The sequence below is a fragment of the Jaculus jaculus genome, chromosome 1, assembly GCF_020740685.1.
Source record: "Jaculus jaculus isolate mJacJac1 chromosome 1, mJacJac1.mat.Y.cur, whole genome shotgun sequence".
Lineage (NCBI taxonomy): Eukaryota > Metazoa > Chordata > Mammalia > Rodentia > Dipodidae > Jaculus > Jaculus jaculus.
The window spans coordinates 322,400,543-322,414,440 of record NC_059102.1 but is presented as its reverse complement, the minus strand read 5'-3'; the positions used below and the strand labels follow the sequence as shown (position 1 = coordinate 322,414,440).

The 13,898-nt window shown below is 46.3% G+C and overlaps 1 protein-coding gene across 1 annotated transcript in view; it reads right to left on the bottom strand.

Annotated features, from left to right (window-relative positions):
• Positions 1 to 13,273, bottom strand: part of Kif26b (kinesin family member 26B) — a 541,264-nt gene extending 527,991 nt beyond the window's left edge. Inside the window, exons 1-2 of the mRNA XM_045152420.1 lie at positions 12,635 to 13,273; positions 11,534 to 11,935 (exon numbers count right to left, since the gene is read on the bottom strand). Of these exons, the coding sequence (XP_045008355.1) occupies positions 11,534 to 11,935; positions 12,635 to 12,697 (465 nt within the window). The 5' untranslated portion in view covers positions 12,698 to 13,273. The remainder of the gene's footprint in view (positions 1 to 11,533; positions 11,936 to 12,634) is intronic.
• Positions 13,274 to 13,898: the final 625 nt, after the last annotated feature.

Genomic DNA, 13,898 nt, shown 5'->3' with positions numbered 1-13,898 from the left:
TAGCTCATGGACTGACTATACACAGTATCTATCAGGTCTAAGCTGGTATTTCATTCCTATTGCTGCCACTTTAATTCCTCCTACATGATTTCACGGGAGCCCACCATGAGGGCATCCTAATGAGACATCAGGACACCCCTTTCCCATCCATCTTCTCTCTGACATTTCAGTTCCCTCCAGAAATCCTCCAGTGACTGCCCACAGCCTGCAGAAAGAGAGAGAGAGAGAGAGAGAGAGAGAGGCCAGACTCTTTTGCCTTCAGGGCTCTCCATCCCTCCCTGATACTTCCACAGCCTGTCACTCACTTGCACACAAATCATGCATGAGTAACCTCATGCTTCCAAAGCCATGTTCTCTACCACCCTCTCTCCTTGGCAACCTGCGCAACCCAATTCCAGCTTTTTAAAAATATATTTTATTTATTTTCTTTTTATTTGAGAGAGAGGGAAGGAGGGGAAAAGAGAGAGATAGAAAGAGAAAATGGGCACACCAGGGCCTCTAGCCACTGAAGATAGACTCCAGATGTATGCACCACCTTGTGCATCTGGTGCACTGTGTTCCACTGTGACTCCTGCAGTGTTTATCTCTAATAATAGACTGTGATTTGACCTAAGGCAGAATTTTCATCTCTTTCATATTTTGGTTTATAATATGCCCATAATACTATAGCTGGCACATGAATGAAAATCAGAAAATGCAGGGATGGGATACCTTCCAGTGAGTTGTTGGCCAGGGAGGTCCCTGATGCCCCCAAAATATTATAGGGCATTGCCGAGGCCCTTGGTTTCCTACCAGGAATAGGTGGTAAGACCCTGTTGCTGAAAACTTGGGTTGCAAAGCCACTGAGAAATCCTGCTGGAACTGAGCTGATAACCTCCTCCATGTAGACCAGCTGACAGAAAGCTAGAAAAAGCCATTCTACACACAGTTCAATGGGAGAAAGAGATACTGCCAGTGAAGATACTTAACAGTGGACACTTCAAGCCTTATATTTGGCCGGCCAGCCCAGATGAGCCAACAGGTGCAATAATGGCACAACTATAATGGTGGCACAACTATCATGCCCTCCAACTGGACTGGAGGCCCGCTCCATGGGAAGGAAATCACATCTGAGACTGAAAACTTAAAACTGGTAGTCATGAGCCCTATGGATGTAACAACTGCTGAGGTCTGGATAAATGTATATACTATGCTTATCAAACTTTCCAGTAAGTACTTCTCTTAATATTCATATCCTTATATTAATGCTACTCTCACTTTGGGTAGAGAATCTTCTCTTTTCAGATAGCAGTGACCTTGGGACGACTCAGAAGGTATCATAGTGCTGGAAAGAAGTGACTGGAGTACTGAGTAACATCTCAATCACACCTTCCAAGGCTCAGGGTCTAATGCGGAAGAGGTGGCAGAAAGAATGTAAGAGCCAAAGGAAGGGCAGGACTCCTTACAATGTGTACCCTCCAGACATAAAATGGCCTGGATATCCATGACCTCATAATGACTGACACTACCTACACAAGACCATCATAAGAGGAGGAAAAGATCATGACATCAAAACAAAAGAGAGACTGATTGAGATGGGGAGGGGATATGATGGAGAATGGAATTTCAAAGCGGAAAGTAGGGGGAGGGAGGGTATTACCTTGGGATATTTTTTATAATCATGGAAAATGTTAATGAAAATTGAGAAAAAATAAAATAAAAAAGAAAAAAGATTTTAAAAAGAAAATCAGAAAATTCTTAATAGCATATGAATATAATTGCAGTTACTTTCTCACTGATGGGACAAACACTTGACCAGAAGTAGCTTATGGGAGGAAAAGGTTTATTTCAGGCTTACAGATTAAGGGAAAGTTCCATCAGGGCAGAAAAAGCTGGCTCACTTCCACAGATCCATAGCCAAAAGACACTACCAACAGCCAGCAAACATGAACAGTCAGAGGTCAAACCAGTGCTTTACGTACCTTAGGGCTAGACTACAAGATCCACTCCCAGTGATGCTTCCCCAGCAGGCTGCTAGAGATTTAAGTAGGAAGCTTAACCTTAATTAAAAATCCTTGCCGGGCATGGTGGTGTAAGCCTTTAATCCCAGCACTTGGGAGGCAGAGGTAGGAGGATTGCCAAGAGTTCAAGGCCACCCTGAGACGACATAGCTAATTCCAGGCCAGCCTGATCCAGAGTGAGACCCTACCTCGAAAAAAAGAAAAGAAAAAAAAATCCTTGAGACTATGAGGAAACATACATTCACATTCAAACCTCTGCAAATAATAAATAAAATGTTATTAAACTGCATCTAGCAGTTTGTTATAGGAATGCAAGGATGGTTTACTATTAGGAAATAAATGATAACATTTTTCAATATTAATAGATTTAAGGAGGAAATCACATAATTATCTCCCTAAATACTAAACATACTTATTAGAAAAACATTCATTTCTGATTTTTTAAAACATTAGATAGAAAAATTGATTAATACTTGCTTAACTTGTAAAACTATACACCTGAGTCCAGATATCAAAATTATAGTTGTTAGGAAAACCTCCCTATCTATCTATCTATCTATCTATCTATCTAAATATCTATATATCTATGGATAGAATTCATATAAATATAAATATATATATATAAATATATATATATATATACACACACACATACATACATACACACACACACATTATATCCCACTATGTATCACTGTATGAGAAGTAATAACCAATGGAGAGAACAATTAGAGACATAAAAACAGCAAAGGAAAAGAGTAATGATATCTCTATTTGGAGATTTTAAAAACTCAAGTACCAATTTTTAAAAGACCAATGGAAAGCCAGGCGTGGTGGTGCACGTCTTTAATCCCAACACTCAGGAGGCAGAGGTAGGAGGATCACCTTGAGTTCGAGGCCACCCTGAGACTGCATAATGCATTCCAGGTCAGCCTGAGCTAGAGTGAGACCCTATCTCAAAAAGCCTCCTCCCAAAAATTATCAATGAATACATTAGTAGAGTTTGATAATATGGGAAACTGATCAGGAAAAATAACCAGGAAACTCTTAGAAAGGAAATACATTGCTTGGGGGAGAGAACCCAAGGCCTACCAAACAGTCAGATATGCTGCAAAGAATCAATATGATGAAACAGAAATCACAAAGCAGAAGATCCAGGAATAAACCCAAGTTCAATGGAAGACTTGGCTTATGATAATACTGGCTGGCAGCTTAAACTGGGGGTTGGGGGAGAATGAATATGTTAATAAAAGATTTGGGGACAACAGAATAAATGTTTAGCAAAAAGATAAAACTGGTCTATACCTTTCATCATATACCCAGTATTCCAGGGCATCAGAGACCTAACTAGTAAAAAGGATACTATATAAATCTATATGCACTTGGGAGGTAGAGGCAGGAGGATCAGAAGTTCAAGGTCACCCTCTGCTACTTAAAAGAATTCAAAACCAGTAAGCTAAATGAGACCCTATTTAACACAGAGAGAGAGAGAGAGAGAGAAAGAGAGAGAGAGAATTAATTAATTAAGGAAGGAAATACATGAGGACTCCTGCATGTAAATGGCAGGCAGACACTTTTCTACACTGGATTCAAAAGCCAATTTTCTGAGATGGTTCTGGAGCAGGTCCAAAGGCAACAGCCAGCAGGATGGTAGATACAAACTGACCTGATATTTTGATAAATAATCCAAAAGTAATTTAGAAACACAGATGTAGCCTAGTCTTTTGGCACCTCTGTGAGCATACGTGAAGATGCTGTCGCCCAGATGGGTGCACGGAAGTGAGAAAGGAAACTGGGCATCCATTCACCACCATGAGGCTTTGCCAGAAAAACATCCAGGAAAGAAAAGGTGGTGTGGACATGGCAGGGAGGACACTTGCTCTGCATTCCTGAAAACAGAAACCAGCCAACAATCCTCGGAGGACAAAAGAGCAGGGAAAGCTGCTAGTCCACTGGTCGGCCCCTGCGTGTCCAGCTTCAGAACTTTCCTCGTGGGTCAGCAAAGGGCTGCTGCAGGCCCTTCTGTTCAGAAAGGATAGAAGGTACTTCACAGAGTGGATACCGAACCAAGGAGGTTCCTTCTCCAACAAACTGTTCTTCCAGTTCCCCATTTCAAACGAACAGTTACTCAGAATCTTGACAAACTTGCATATTTCCATCATCCCACGCCCCAAAGATGAAGGAAGTGAGCCCAAATAATTATAATACTCTCAAGCAGGGGTCTCTCTTTTATTCATTCCCATAGTGACGTTGAAGGGCTTTGGAGGGAAAGGGAGCTCAGGTTTCTCAGCTTTTCATTCTTTTTGTGACCCTTATAATCACATTAAGCACCTGCAATTTATCCAAGATAAAGAAATAAGGCTGGAGGGATGGCTTAGCGGTTTAGGCACTTGCCTGCAAAACCAAATGACCCAGGCTCGATTGCCCAGGACCCACATAAGCCAGATGCACAAGGGGGCGCATGCGTCTGGAGTTCATTTGCAATGGCTGGAGGCTCTGGTGCGCCCATTCTCTCTCTCTCTCTCTCCCTCTCTCTCTAATAAATAAATAAATAAAAACTTTTTAAGAAGAAAAACAGAAATCATGTTCATCTTTAATTTTCTTTATTTAAAAGAGTTTATTTATTTAATAGAGAGAGGAAGAGAGAGACAGAGAGAGAATGGGTGTGTCAGGGACTCTAGCCATTGTAAATGAACTTCAGACGCATGTGCCACCTTGTGCATCTGGCTTACATGGGTCCTGGGGAATCAAACCTGGGTCCTTGGGCTTTGCAAGCAAATGCCTTAACTGCGAATCCATCTCTCCAGACCCATCTTTATTTTTCTATATAAGATTGTGTGTGTGTGCGTGTGTGTGTCTGTCTGTCTGTCTGTCTTGGCACGATGGTTGGCACTTTATGAACAAGAACCATTAGCCACTGGCTGTCATCCTCATTACTACCATCATGTTCTCAGCTAGTGAATGGCACGGTACATGCTTTGATGTCAGAGAGCAACTAACTGATGAGACCTCAGTTTTAATGGACTTAATCATTCCAAACACTGACAAACTATCAGCCTCACCATGTGAAAATCACATTTCAAATGCAATAATCCTGTCTATACAAAATGTGGAAGAAATAACTGCAGGGCATAGAGTTTTGCAAATTGAATTAAGTCACTACCAAAAACACTGACTGTGTTGTCTCCACAATTAGAAGTCTGGTGGAATGAAATGTCTTTTTCCATCGCTTGATAAACCCTGAAGAAGAGATGGCTCCTCTCATATCTCTAATGAGAACTTTTTTAAAAAAGTAAGTGCTGAAGATGGTTCAGAAATTTCCAATGATAAATGCTGCAAGATTGTTTCATTACTGATGATATCTGTCAGCTGCACCTTTAAAAAAATACTTCCAAAATGAAAGGGATTCTAATGACACTTTCTGAAAATAGCTAAGTGTTCTTAGAAGGAGATTTCAACTAGAATTCCCTCAAAAGTAATAAATACTTAAGAAGCAAAGTCTATTTTATCTATAAAGTGTTTTATAATGGTTTTGGGGGGGTGACTTTTGAATAGAGTTGTTTCTCATACCCTTCTTTTGGAGCTGGAAAAATACAGAAATATGTATTTATATCTCCCGAAGTCTAGACTTCCTTGGTCTCTGGCTATTTAGAGCCCACGTTTGGTGTTTTTAACCCCTACCACACATTCCTTTCTTTCATCTCTGTGATTCCTGGCCACCCTTCTCAGGATGTCTGGCTAATCTTGCTGATATTTCTGGGGCATAAATGCACTCAGAATATGTGGCTGAGAAAAAAAATCAGATAGGAACACAGTTCTGGACCTTTCTTTTACATAAAAGAAGATTTTCTTTTATTGATATGGAAATGAACAGATGTCTGATAACCTTTTGTCTACCTGGAGCATTCCTGCTTACTCCAGGGATTTCCTTTGGGCTGATGTTTCGTAAGCCTTACACAGTCAATTCAAAAGTTCTGTCACAGATATCTGAATGATCTAGGTTAGCTCAGAAAGAGAGATTCGTTCCTTGGCCTCTATTTCTGGCTTGGTGCCTTGGCTGTCTATAAAACAAGAAAGGCACACTCACCACTGGATATGAAATAGTTTTATATTTACACAGCAAAACACTATAATGGGTAAAAGGACACTCCTTGCTTACAATCCTAACACTTTTACACAACCTCACTCTTTTGTTTTATCTGACCACTTCCACTTACCAGCACTAAAAGAGAAATGAGAGAAACCGAGTAAGCACTTTCCCATTGACTGAGGTAATAAAAGTCAATTGGAATGCTTTATAATCTGCCACTAGGCACAAATCTATTGCCCAGGTAAGTTGCTGTTGGAGAGGATGAATTTAGAATTCAGAGTTGCCACTTCTACATTCCAGAGTATTGAAATAGCAGTCATAAAGTGTGTGTGTGTGTGTGTGTGTGTGTGTGTGTTTGCGTGTGCTATGTATGGTTTGTATATGCATGTGTATACATATGTATGCTTCATGTGCACATGTGCGGAGGCCACAGGAAGCATTGTGTCCGCCTGTACCTCTCTTACACCTTATTTCCCTGGGACAGAGTCTCTACAGAGCCTGATTCTGCTGGTTTTTTCCTCACCTTTTTATTGACAACCTCTATACATACAGACAATATACAATGATCAGAATCCCCTCCCACACCCTCCCTTTTCCCCTCCCAAGTCCCCCCTCCACTGAATCCCTTCCTTTTTCCAACTAGTCTCTCTGCTATTTTTATGTCATCTGAATCATCTCTTTTTCACTATTTTTTAAAATTTTTATTTATTTATTTGAGAGAGGGAAAGAGGCACAGTGAGAGTGAGAGAGAGAATGGGCACTCCAGGGCTTCCAGCCATTGCAAACAAACCCAGAGGCATGTGTCACCTTGTGCATCTGGCTTCCATGGGTATTGGGGAATCAAACTGAGGTCCTTTGGCTTTGCAGGCAAGCGCCTTAACCACTAAGCCATCTCTCCAGCCCTGAGTCTTCTATTTTTTAAAGAGAGACAGAGAGAGATTGAGAGAGAGTGGACATGCCAGAGCCTCCTGATACTACATGAACTCCATGTGCTTTTTTGTGGGTAGTGAGGAATCAAACCCTGGTCATCAGGCCTTGCAAGAACTTTTAACCTGAACCTACTGTTTTTGTTTTCTGAGAGAGAGACTGACTGGCCAGTGAACCCCAGCAATTCTACCATTTCCACCCACCTCAGCACTAGAATTACAACCATGTGAGCCATGCCTATGTCTTTGTTTTGTCTTTGACATGAGTGCTGGCAATTGAACTTGGGCCCTCATGCTTACACAGCAAGTGCTCTTACACACTGACCCATCTCCCCATCTCCAACAAACGTTTTCATGACTAGATCCACTTCTATTCTCTATTCTTTCTCCAGGAAACCCCTAATTCCATCCATAGAAAACCAACCCTATTGTCATTCTCTCTGAGCTCCATCTAAGTCCCTGCCTCAGTCAACACCATCATCATTCACTCAGTTACCCATTTACATCCAGGTCATATCACTGTCCACCATGAAGTCCTGTCCTGTGGCCGCATGACCCCTGAGAATGCCCAAGATTGAGAAGTAACTCTTGGGCCACCAAAACTGATCCTTAATCTTGAGACCAACCAGATGCTACAGGACCTGTCCAGTGAACCATCTCCTTTCCTTACCCAACCGTCCCAGAGATAAACAAAAGAGAACTCAACCAGGCTTGATGCCTGAAACTGAGCAGAGTGAGGCAACCCACATGGCTGGTATTTGGGAAGTGTACTAATAAAATCAGAACCTGGAGCCAGGCGTGGTGGCGCACGCCTTTAATCCCAGCACTCGGGAGGCAGAGGTAAGAGGACTGCAGTGAGTTCGAGGCCACCCTGAGACTACATAGTGAATTCCAGGTCAGCCTGGTTAGAGCGAGACCCTACCTCAAAAACAAACAAACAAAAAATCAGACCCTGAATGTGGGCAACGTTTTTAACAATATTCTAAATTCTATGAAACATAAACCTCAAGAATAGTATCTGTTGAATGAATGTCAACCCTTCTTCTTTCTCTGGAGAATGGAAGTACTTGTTACAACTTACCTTATATTAGTCTGGTGACAGTCCAATAATTTGATTTGTATTTTTTTAATTAGTGTATTAATGAGAAAATTAAAAATAGACAGGAACCTTGCAACTTTATAGCTGACCAGCGAGTCCAATTGTACCAACTGGTACAATGGTGGCATGTTTGTTATGAGGAAAACCAATTGCTCTCTGATTGAACTTCAGGACTGATCCAGGGGCAGGAACTCCTCCCTGGTACCGAAAACCTAATCAAAAGCCTACGACTGGGGAGGTTATAAGCCCTAGGTTGGCAGGGGGTGGGGAGGGAGTTACTATTGTCTGGTTAAATGCATATATTATACATACCACACTGGCCTCCAAATACTTATGCATATGCCTATATATTAATGCTACTCTCGCTTTTGGTTTAAGAAGCTTCTCTTTTCAGATAGCAGTGACCTCTGAGATGACTCAAAACTCACCCAAAGTGCTAAGAAGTGACAGAGGAGTGTTCAGCACTAAGTGAGAAGTCTCTGTCACACTCTCCAAGGTTTAGGAGCCATTGCAAAAGAGGTGATGGAAAGAATGTAAGCCAAAGGAAGGGGAGGAGTGCTTACAATATTGTACTCCAGATACAAAGTGGCCATGGTATTCCTAACCTCCCAGTGGCTAACACTACCTACATAAGATGTGCACAATAGGAGGGAAAATGGCATCAAAATGGAAGGCAGACTAATTGAAAAGAAGAAGGAGTCAACGGAGGGGGATTTGGGAGAGGAAAAGGAGTGAGTGGAGGGAGAGGATTATGATCATGGCATATTGTCTATGTTTATGGCAACTGCCAATAAAATGCTTACAAAAAGTAGACAGAAAAACTGACTTCCTAGCATCACAAAATAAGTTAGTGGCTTTAAAAAAAAAAAAGCAGAACTGAAACCAAATCCATCCTGAAGTAGGAGTTCATCTGTGTACTACGAGCCTTTGATTTTTAAACGCTTATGTAGGAGACTTGTAATGCCACCTAGGAGAATGTAATACTCTATTTGAGAAAATATTCCCCAAATGCAGTTAAGCATCTTAAGTGAATTACAAAGATGATTTTTGCTAATTATCCCTCAAAAACACGTCTTTATCTTCCAGACTCATACTCTCCACAGGGAATTACAATGTTAGAGTCACAATGACATCTCTTGTTCTATTGAAACTTAACTCCTTCAGCGCCTGAGGGCTGTTGAGGTCCACAGGTTGCTCAGAAACCCAGTGCTGAGAAGTGCCTTGTCTCCAACATACAAGGACCACCGTGCATGGCGCCCAGAGAACACAGCACTTGTTTAATCAAAACGCAGCAAACATTAAAGGCATGATGGAGGGGGTGTCTAAATAGAGGACATATGTTTTAGCATAGACACACCTAAAGTGATCATTTTCAAAGACAGGTATAAGATTGGCAGTTAAAACTGAGGAGGTTCCACATCTGGTCTGCTAACAGTGAGCTAACTAACTTCCAAAGCTTCCTTGTTCCTGGCTAAGTCCTGCACACCGCCTCATCCTCATACCTAACGTCTTCACTGAGTCTCTTCGCATATAAACTCAGGCAATGGAGGTTCTGTGATATTCACATGTGCACTTAAGGTGGTTCCCCAGTGACTGGTCCCATGACTGACAGCTCTCCTCTAGATGTCCCTGGATCAGTCAAGCACTGAGGCGTGGCACAGCCAATACTGCTTCCAGCACCATAACCTCGGTCTGACAGCACAATTTCCCAATGTCACATTTATTTCATCACATAAAGTATATCAGCACATCTATTGGGCTACCCTCTATAGCACTGTGAAATGAATTTTCCAGGTGGCTTGAACAAAAACAAAAACCCAGTTCATCACTTGACCCCATAAATCCTGATAGGTGCATTCAAGATTCAACAATTTTTTCTCTGGGTAAGACGTTCCTTCCCCTCTTCCCTTTTTCAGAAAGAGACTGTTTATTTACTTTTGTACAAGAGTATCTCTCAAAAAAAAAAAAACCCCCACAAAGAACCTATGAGAATGGACCCATAAGAATATTCTAAAATAATTTGGTAAGCTACCACTTATTTAGGATTGCCAAATAGCAGACGTTCTCATATAAGAACCAAAGTCCCTCACATCTTTATCAGGCAGCCTGGTCCCCTTATGGAATCTCACAGTGGTACTCCTTTCTTCAGAGCTGTGAACACAATGGTGAATAATCTATGAAGTGAGCATTTGTGGTTAGTGTCTACTGCCTCCGTTAGAATATAAGCTTTATGTGGACAAGGTCTGTCCGGGCATGTATTTAATACTGTGTCTGTCTGACACAGTACTTTGAACTGGGAAGGAAATCAATGAATATTGATGAATGAACAAAAGTGCAAATAAATTTATGAGTGAAGATAGGTGTTAGATCAGAGGCCTAGCTCATAAGGGTGAGAAAAGCTTTCAGATTCCGTGAGATTTATCCTTGGGGTGTCCTGGCAGATTTATTATGGATTTGCAAACATGGCAAACTGACAATAACCCAGAGTTAATTATTCTTGAGATAAATTCTGGATTCATAAAACCAATTCTCCCGGTAGCAATTTTTTTTCCATTTTAAATTGTACAACAGTCTGTGAGCATCTATTTAATTGAACCATTGTATATAAAAGCATCAATGTGTGTGTTTAGATAAGCAGATGAGGCAACCAGATGCAGTCATTCCTAAACTCCACTGCGCGAAATCACAATATTTCATTTCAAAAGTCACAGAAATCAACACCAGCAAATGCCATTGAACAAAGTGTCAGAAATCTCCACAGCAATCCGGTTTCCTTGATATTTCTCTCTAACCACTGATAAAAACCCTTTGAAGGGTCAGAGTAAATATTGTCATTTGATAGTTCTTGGACCCAGCAGTGCAAATACAATTGCATTGTGTTGCACTCTGGAGGCTCCGGGGGCCGGTCACACCACGCAGACAGGGTTGCTATGCAGGAACCCGTGTGCTTATTATAAGCTCGGGAAGGAGCCGGCCAGGACATATAGCCTCAGCTCCTAGAGCGAGCCATCTCTCACCCTCCTCGCATAGACACACGGAATATTAAGGAGCAAAGGCTGGCTTTCCAGTGTGTGATCCTGAGAAGGTAGGGACTACAAATCAGCAACAGCAAGGGGGCACTCCCAAACGTCTGCTTGCTGCTGCTGCCCCCTTTGGCACGCTGATGGAGGATGGCAGAGGGAAAGCTAATGCGCAGCCTGCCATCCGATTGGTGGGACAGCAGCCCCTGTGGCCAGGAGGCCTGGCTCCATCACACTCACAAGCCAGCTCTGAGCTGGGGACCTTGTGCAAGGTGGCCCGCGCTCAGGTCTCCCAGCGCCCCACCCCCCCATCCCCGCCTCCCAGGGTGGGGAGCAGCTCCCGCGCGCCGCCAGGGTGCCCCCAGGCCCGGGGGTGGGCCCGCAGCGCCGCCGCTCACCTTGCCCGGGAAGGGCCCCGGCAGGAGCAGCTTGAGAGCCTGCCTCTTCAGCTCCACCAGGCGGGCGTTGCAGTTCTCGCACCAGACGCCGCGGTCCGAGCCGGGGGAGGAGCCGCCGCCGCTGCCGGAGCCCGGGGATCCCGTGCCGAAGCCGGGAGAACCTCCCAGGGAGCCCGGCGAGCTGGTGCCGATGCCGGGAGAGGCGGGCCCCGGGGAGCCCGTGAAGGAGCTCGGCGACGACGTGCCCGAGCCCGGGGATGGGGTCCCCGAGGAGCCGAGAGCGGACCCCGCGCCCTCGGGGGTGGGCCGGCTCCCGGAGCGCGATTCTTCGTACGCCTTTCGGTACCAGCTTTCCGGCGAGAAGGGCGCCGCGGGCTTGGTGGGCGAGCAGACTTCGTTCACCTGCGGGGTAGACGCGGCGGTGTCAGGGGGCTGGGCTGGGGGCGCCGAACCGCCCGCTCCAAGCCCGGCAGCCAAACTCCCCCCACATCATCTCCTGAATGGTCCTTGGGTCGCCCCCAACCTCACCTCCCCCCCCCCCCGGTGACCCCGCGCCCAAGGACTCCAGCGGTCCGGAGAAGGGTTTGTGGGGGTTCAGCGGCTTCCGCAGGGACACCCCGCGTTTTTTAATATGGTACCCCCCCAATCGCCCAGGTACAAGATCACGGCCAAGACCCTACCCCAGGGGAACTGCGACTTGTATGTGGTTATCCGTTCGGGGGGTACAGTCCTCTGGGTCCTGCAAGTATATGAAAGGATCTCGGGGTTCCACTGGGATATGAGGATCCGAGGAACGGGAGAGAATTCCTGGGAAACCCTCCCCCTTCGGTTTAACTCTTGTCTACGAGTCCAGGAATACTGCAAAAGTTAAGGGTGCGGAGGAAGGCAGGGACCGGAGGACTGAAGAAATTCCGGGAGCAATGCGAGCTGCAGACCCGCCTCCGTGCACGCACAGCCCGGCCCGCCCGCCGCACGGGCGCCCGCGCCGCCCGGAGCACCCCGCCGCCAGCCTCGCCGGGGTCGCTTGTCCCCGGGAACCGGAGGACCGCGGCCGAGATGGGTCTGGGAACGCATCTCGGCGTGGTGCCCGCCACAACTTACCCCGTATTTCTTGCCCCTGGTGGAGACCGCCAGCCTCTCTTTATTCCCGGCTACGGAATTCATGGTGGCTTTTCCAGAGGAGAGGGTCTATAGGTTCCAACAACGTTACATCCAAAAAGGTCTGCCGACCCGGAGTCCTCCTGTAGTTGGGGCTGGTCCACGAGTGAAGATCTCTTAATTGGGGGTTGGGAAGAATAAAGGCAGATGGACCCCAGAAGTGATAGCACCAATTTGCAGAAAGGGTTGGAGTGATGGCTTATTCTCCTTAGATAACGCTTCCCCTCCTCATCCTCTTCTGGCTCCTCCAGTCACACGTTCCCACCACCACCTTTTTTTTTTTTCTTTTCTTTCCCACGGTCACATCCAAATCCCTGGCATTTTCCTCGGCCAGGTCCGTCTGTCCGTCCTGCACGAGGGACGGGAGCTGTACGACTAGGGCGCACGGCGGCGGCGGCGGCAAGCTAGAAGGTTGGTGGGATGTTGGAGGGGTGGGGGGGGAGCCCCGGCCTCTCCAGGCGGCAGTGGGAACTTAACGTCCTCACCGAGAGCTCGCTCACTGAGTTCAAAGAAATTCTCCCAAAATATAAAGATCCAGACTCGGGGAGGAGCCTCGGCGTGTCGCCGAGCCAATATGCGCCGGCCCGTTCCTCCTGACAGTTGCGCGCGGGCAGCGAGCAGGGGCGGCCGCGCGCGGCCCGAGAGCCGTCCGCGGTCAGGGCGCGCGTGTGCGCCGGGACGCGGCGCGGAGCCTCGGGAAGCGCGGCCGCTGCGCCTCGCAGCCCGCCGCCGCCGCCTGGCCGCCGCCGTGCCGGCCGGGATCCATTTTATGGTGCGGAGCTCCTGCCTGACATAGCGAGGCCGAGGCGGGGCGGGGCGGGAGGGTGGGGAGGTGGGGTCGTAAATCTCGCTCCCGGCGGGGAAGTTGCTGGCGAGGGGCCCGAGGTCCGGGGCTCTTAATGCAACACCGCTGCGCGAGGCTGGAACGCGGGCGAGCGTGGCTGGACGGAAACGCCGGGCTCCCCACCCCGCCCCCCCCCCTCTCCGCCCCCAAGTTCTTTCTCTTCCTGGCGAGGCTGGCAGGTCTGCCTTTTGAAACGCCGTATAAAGCGGATTGAGTCACAAACAAGTCCGCAGACAGGCCGGGTCCTTCCCCACCCCACCCTTTGTTCTCCCAGACCTGCCGGGCTAAACCTTTTCTGTAATTGTCCTAACCACCACCACAACCCCAAGACCGGCCCGGGGAGGCTTCCCTCTCGGACCACCA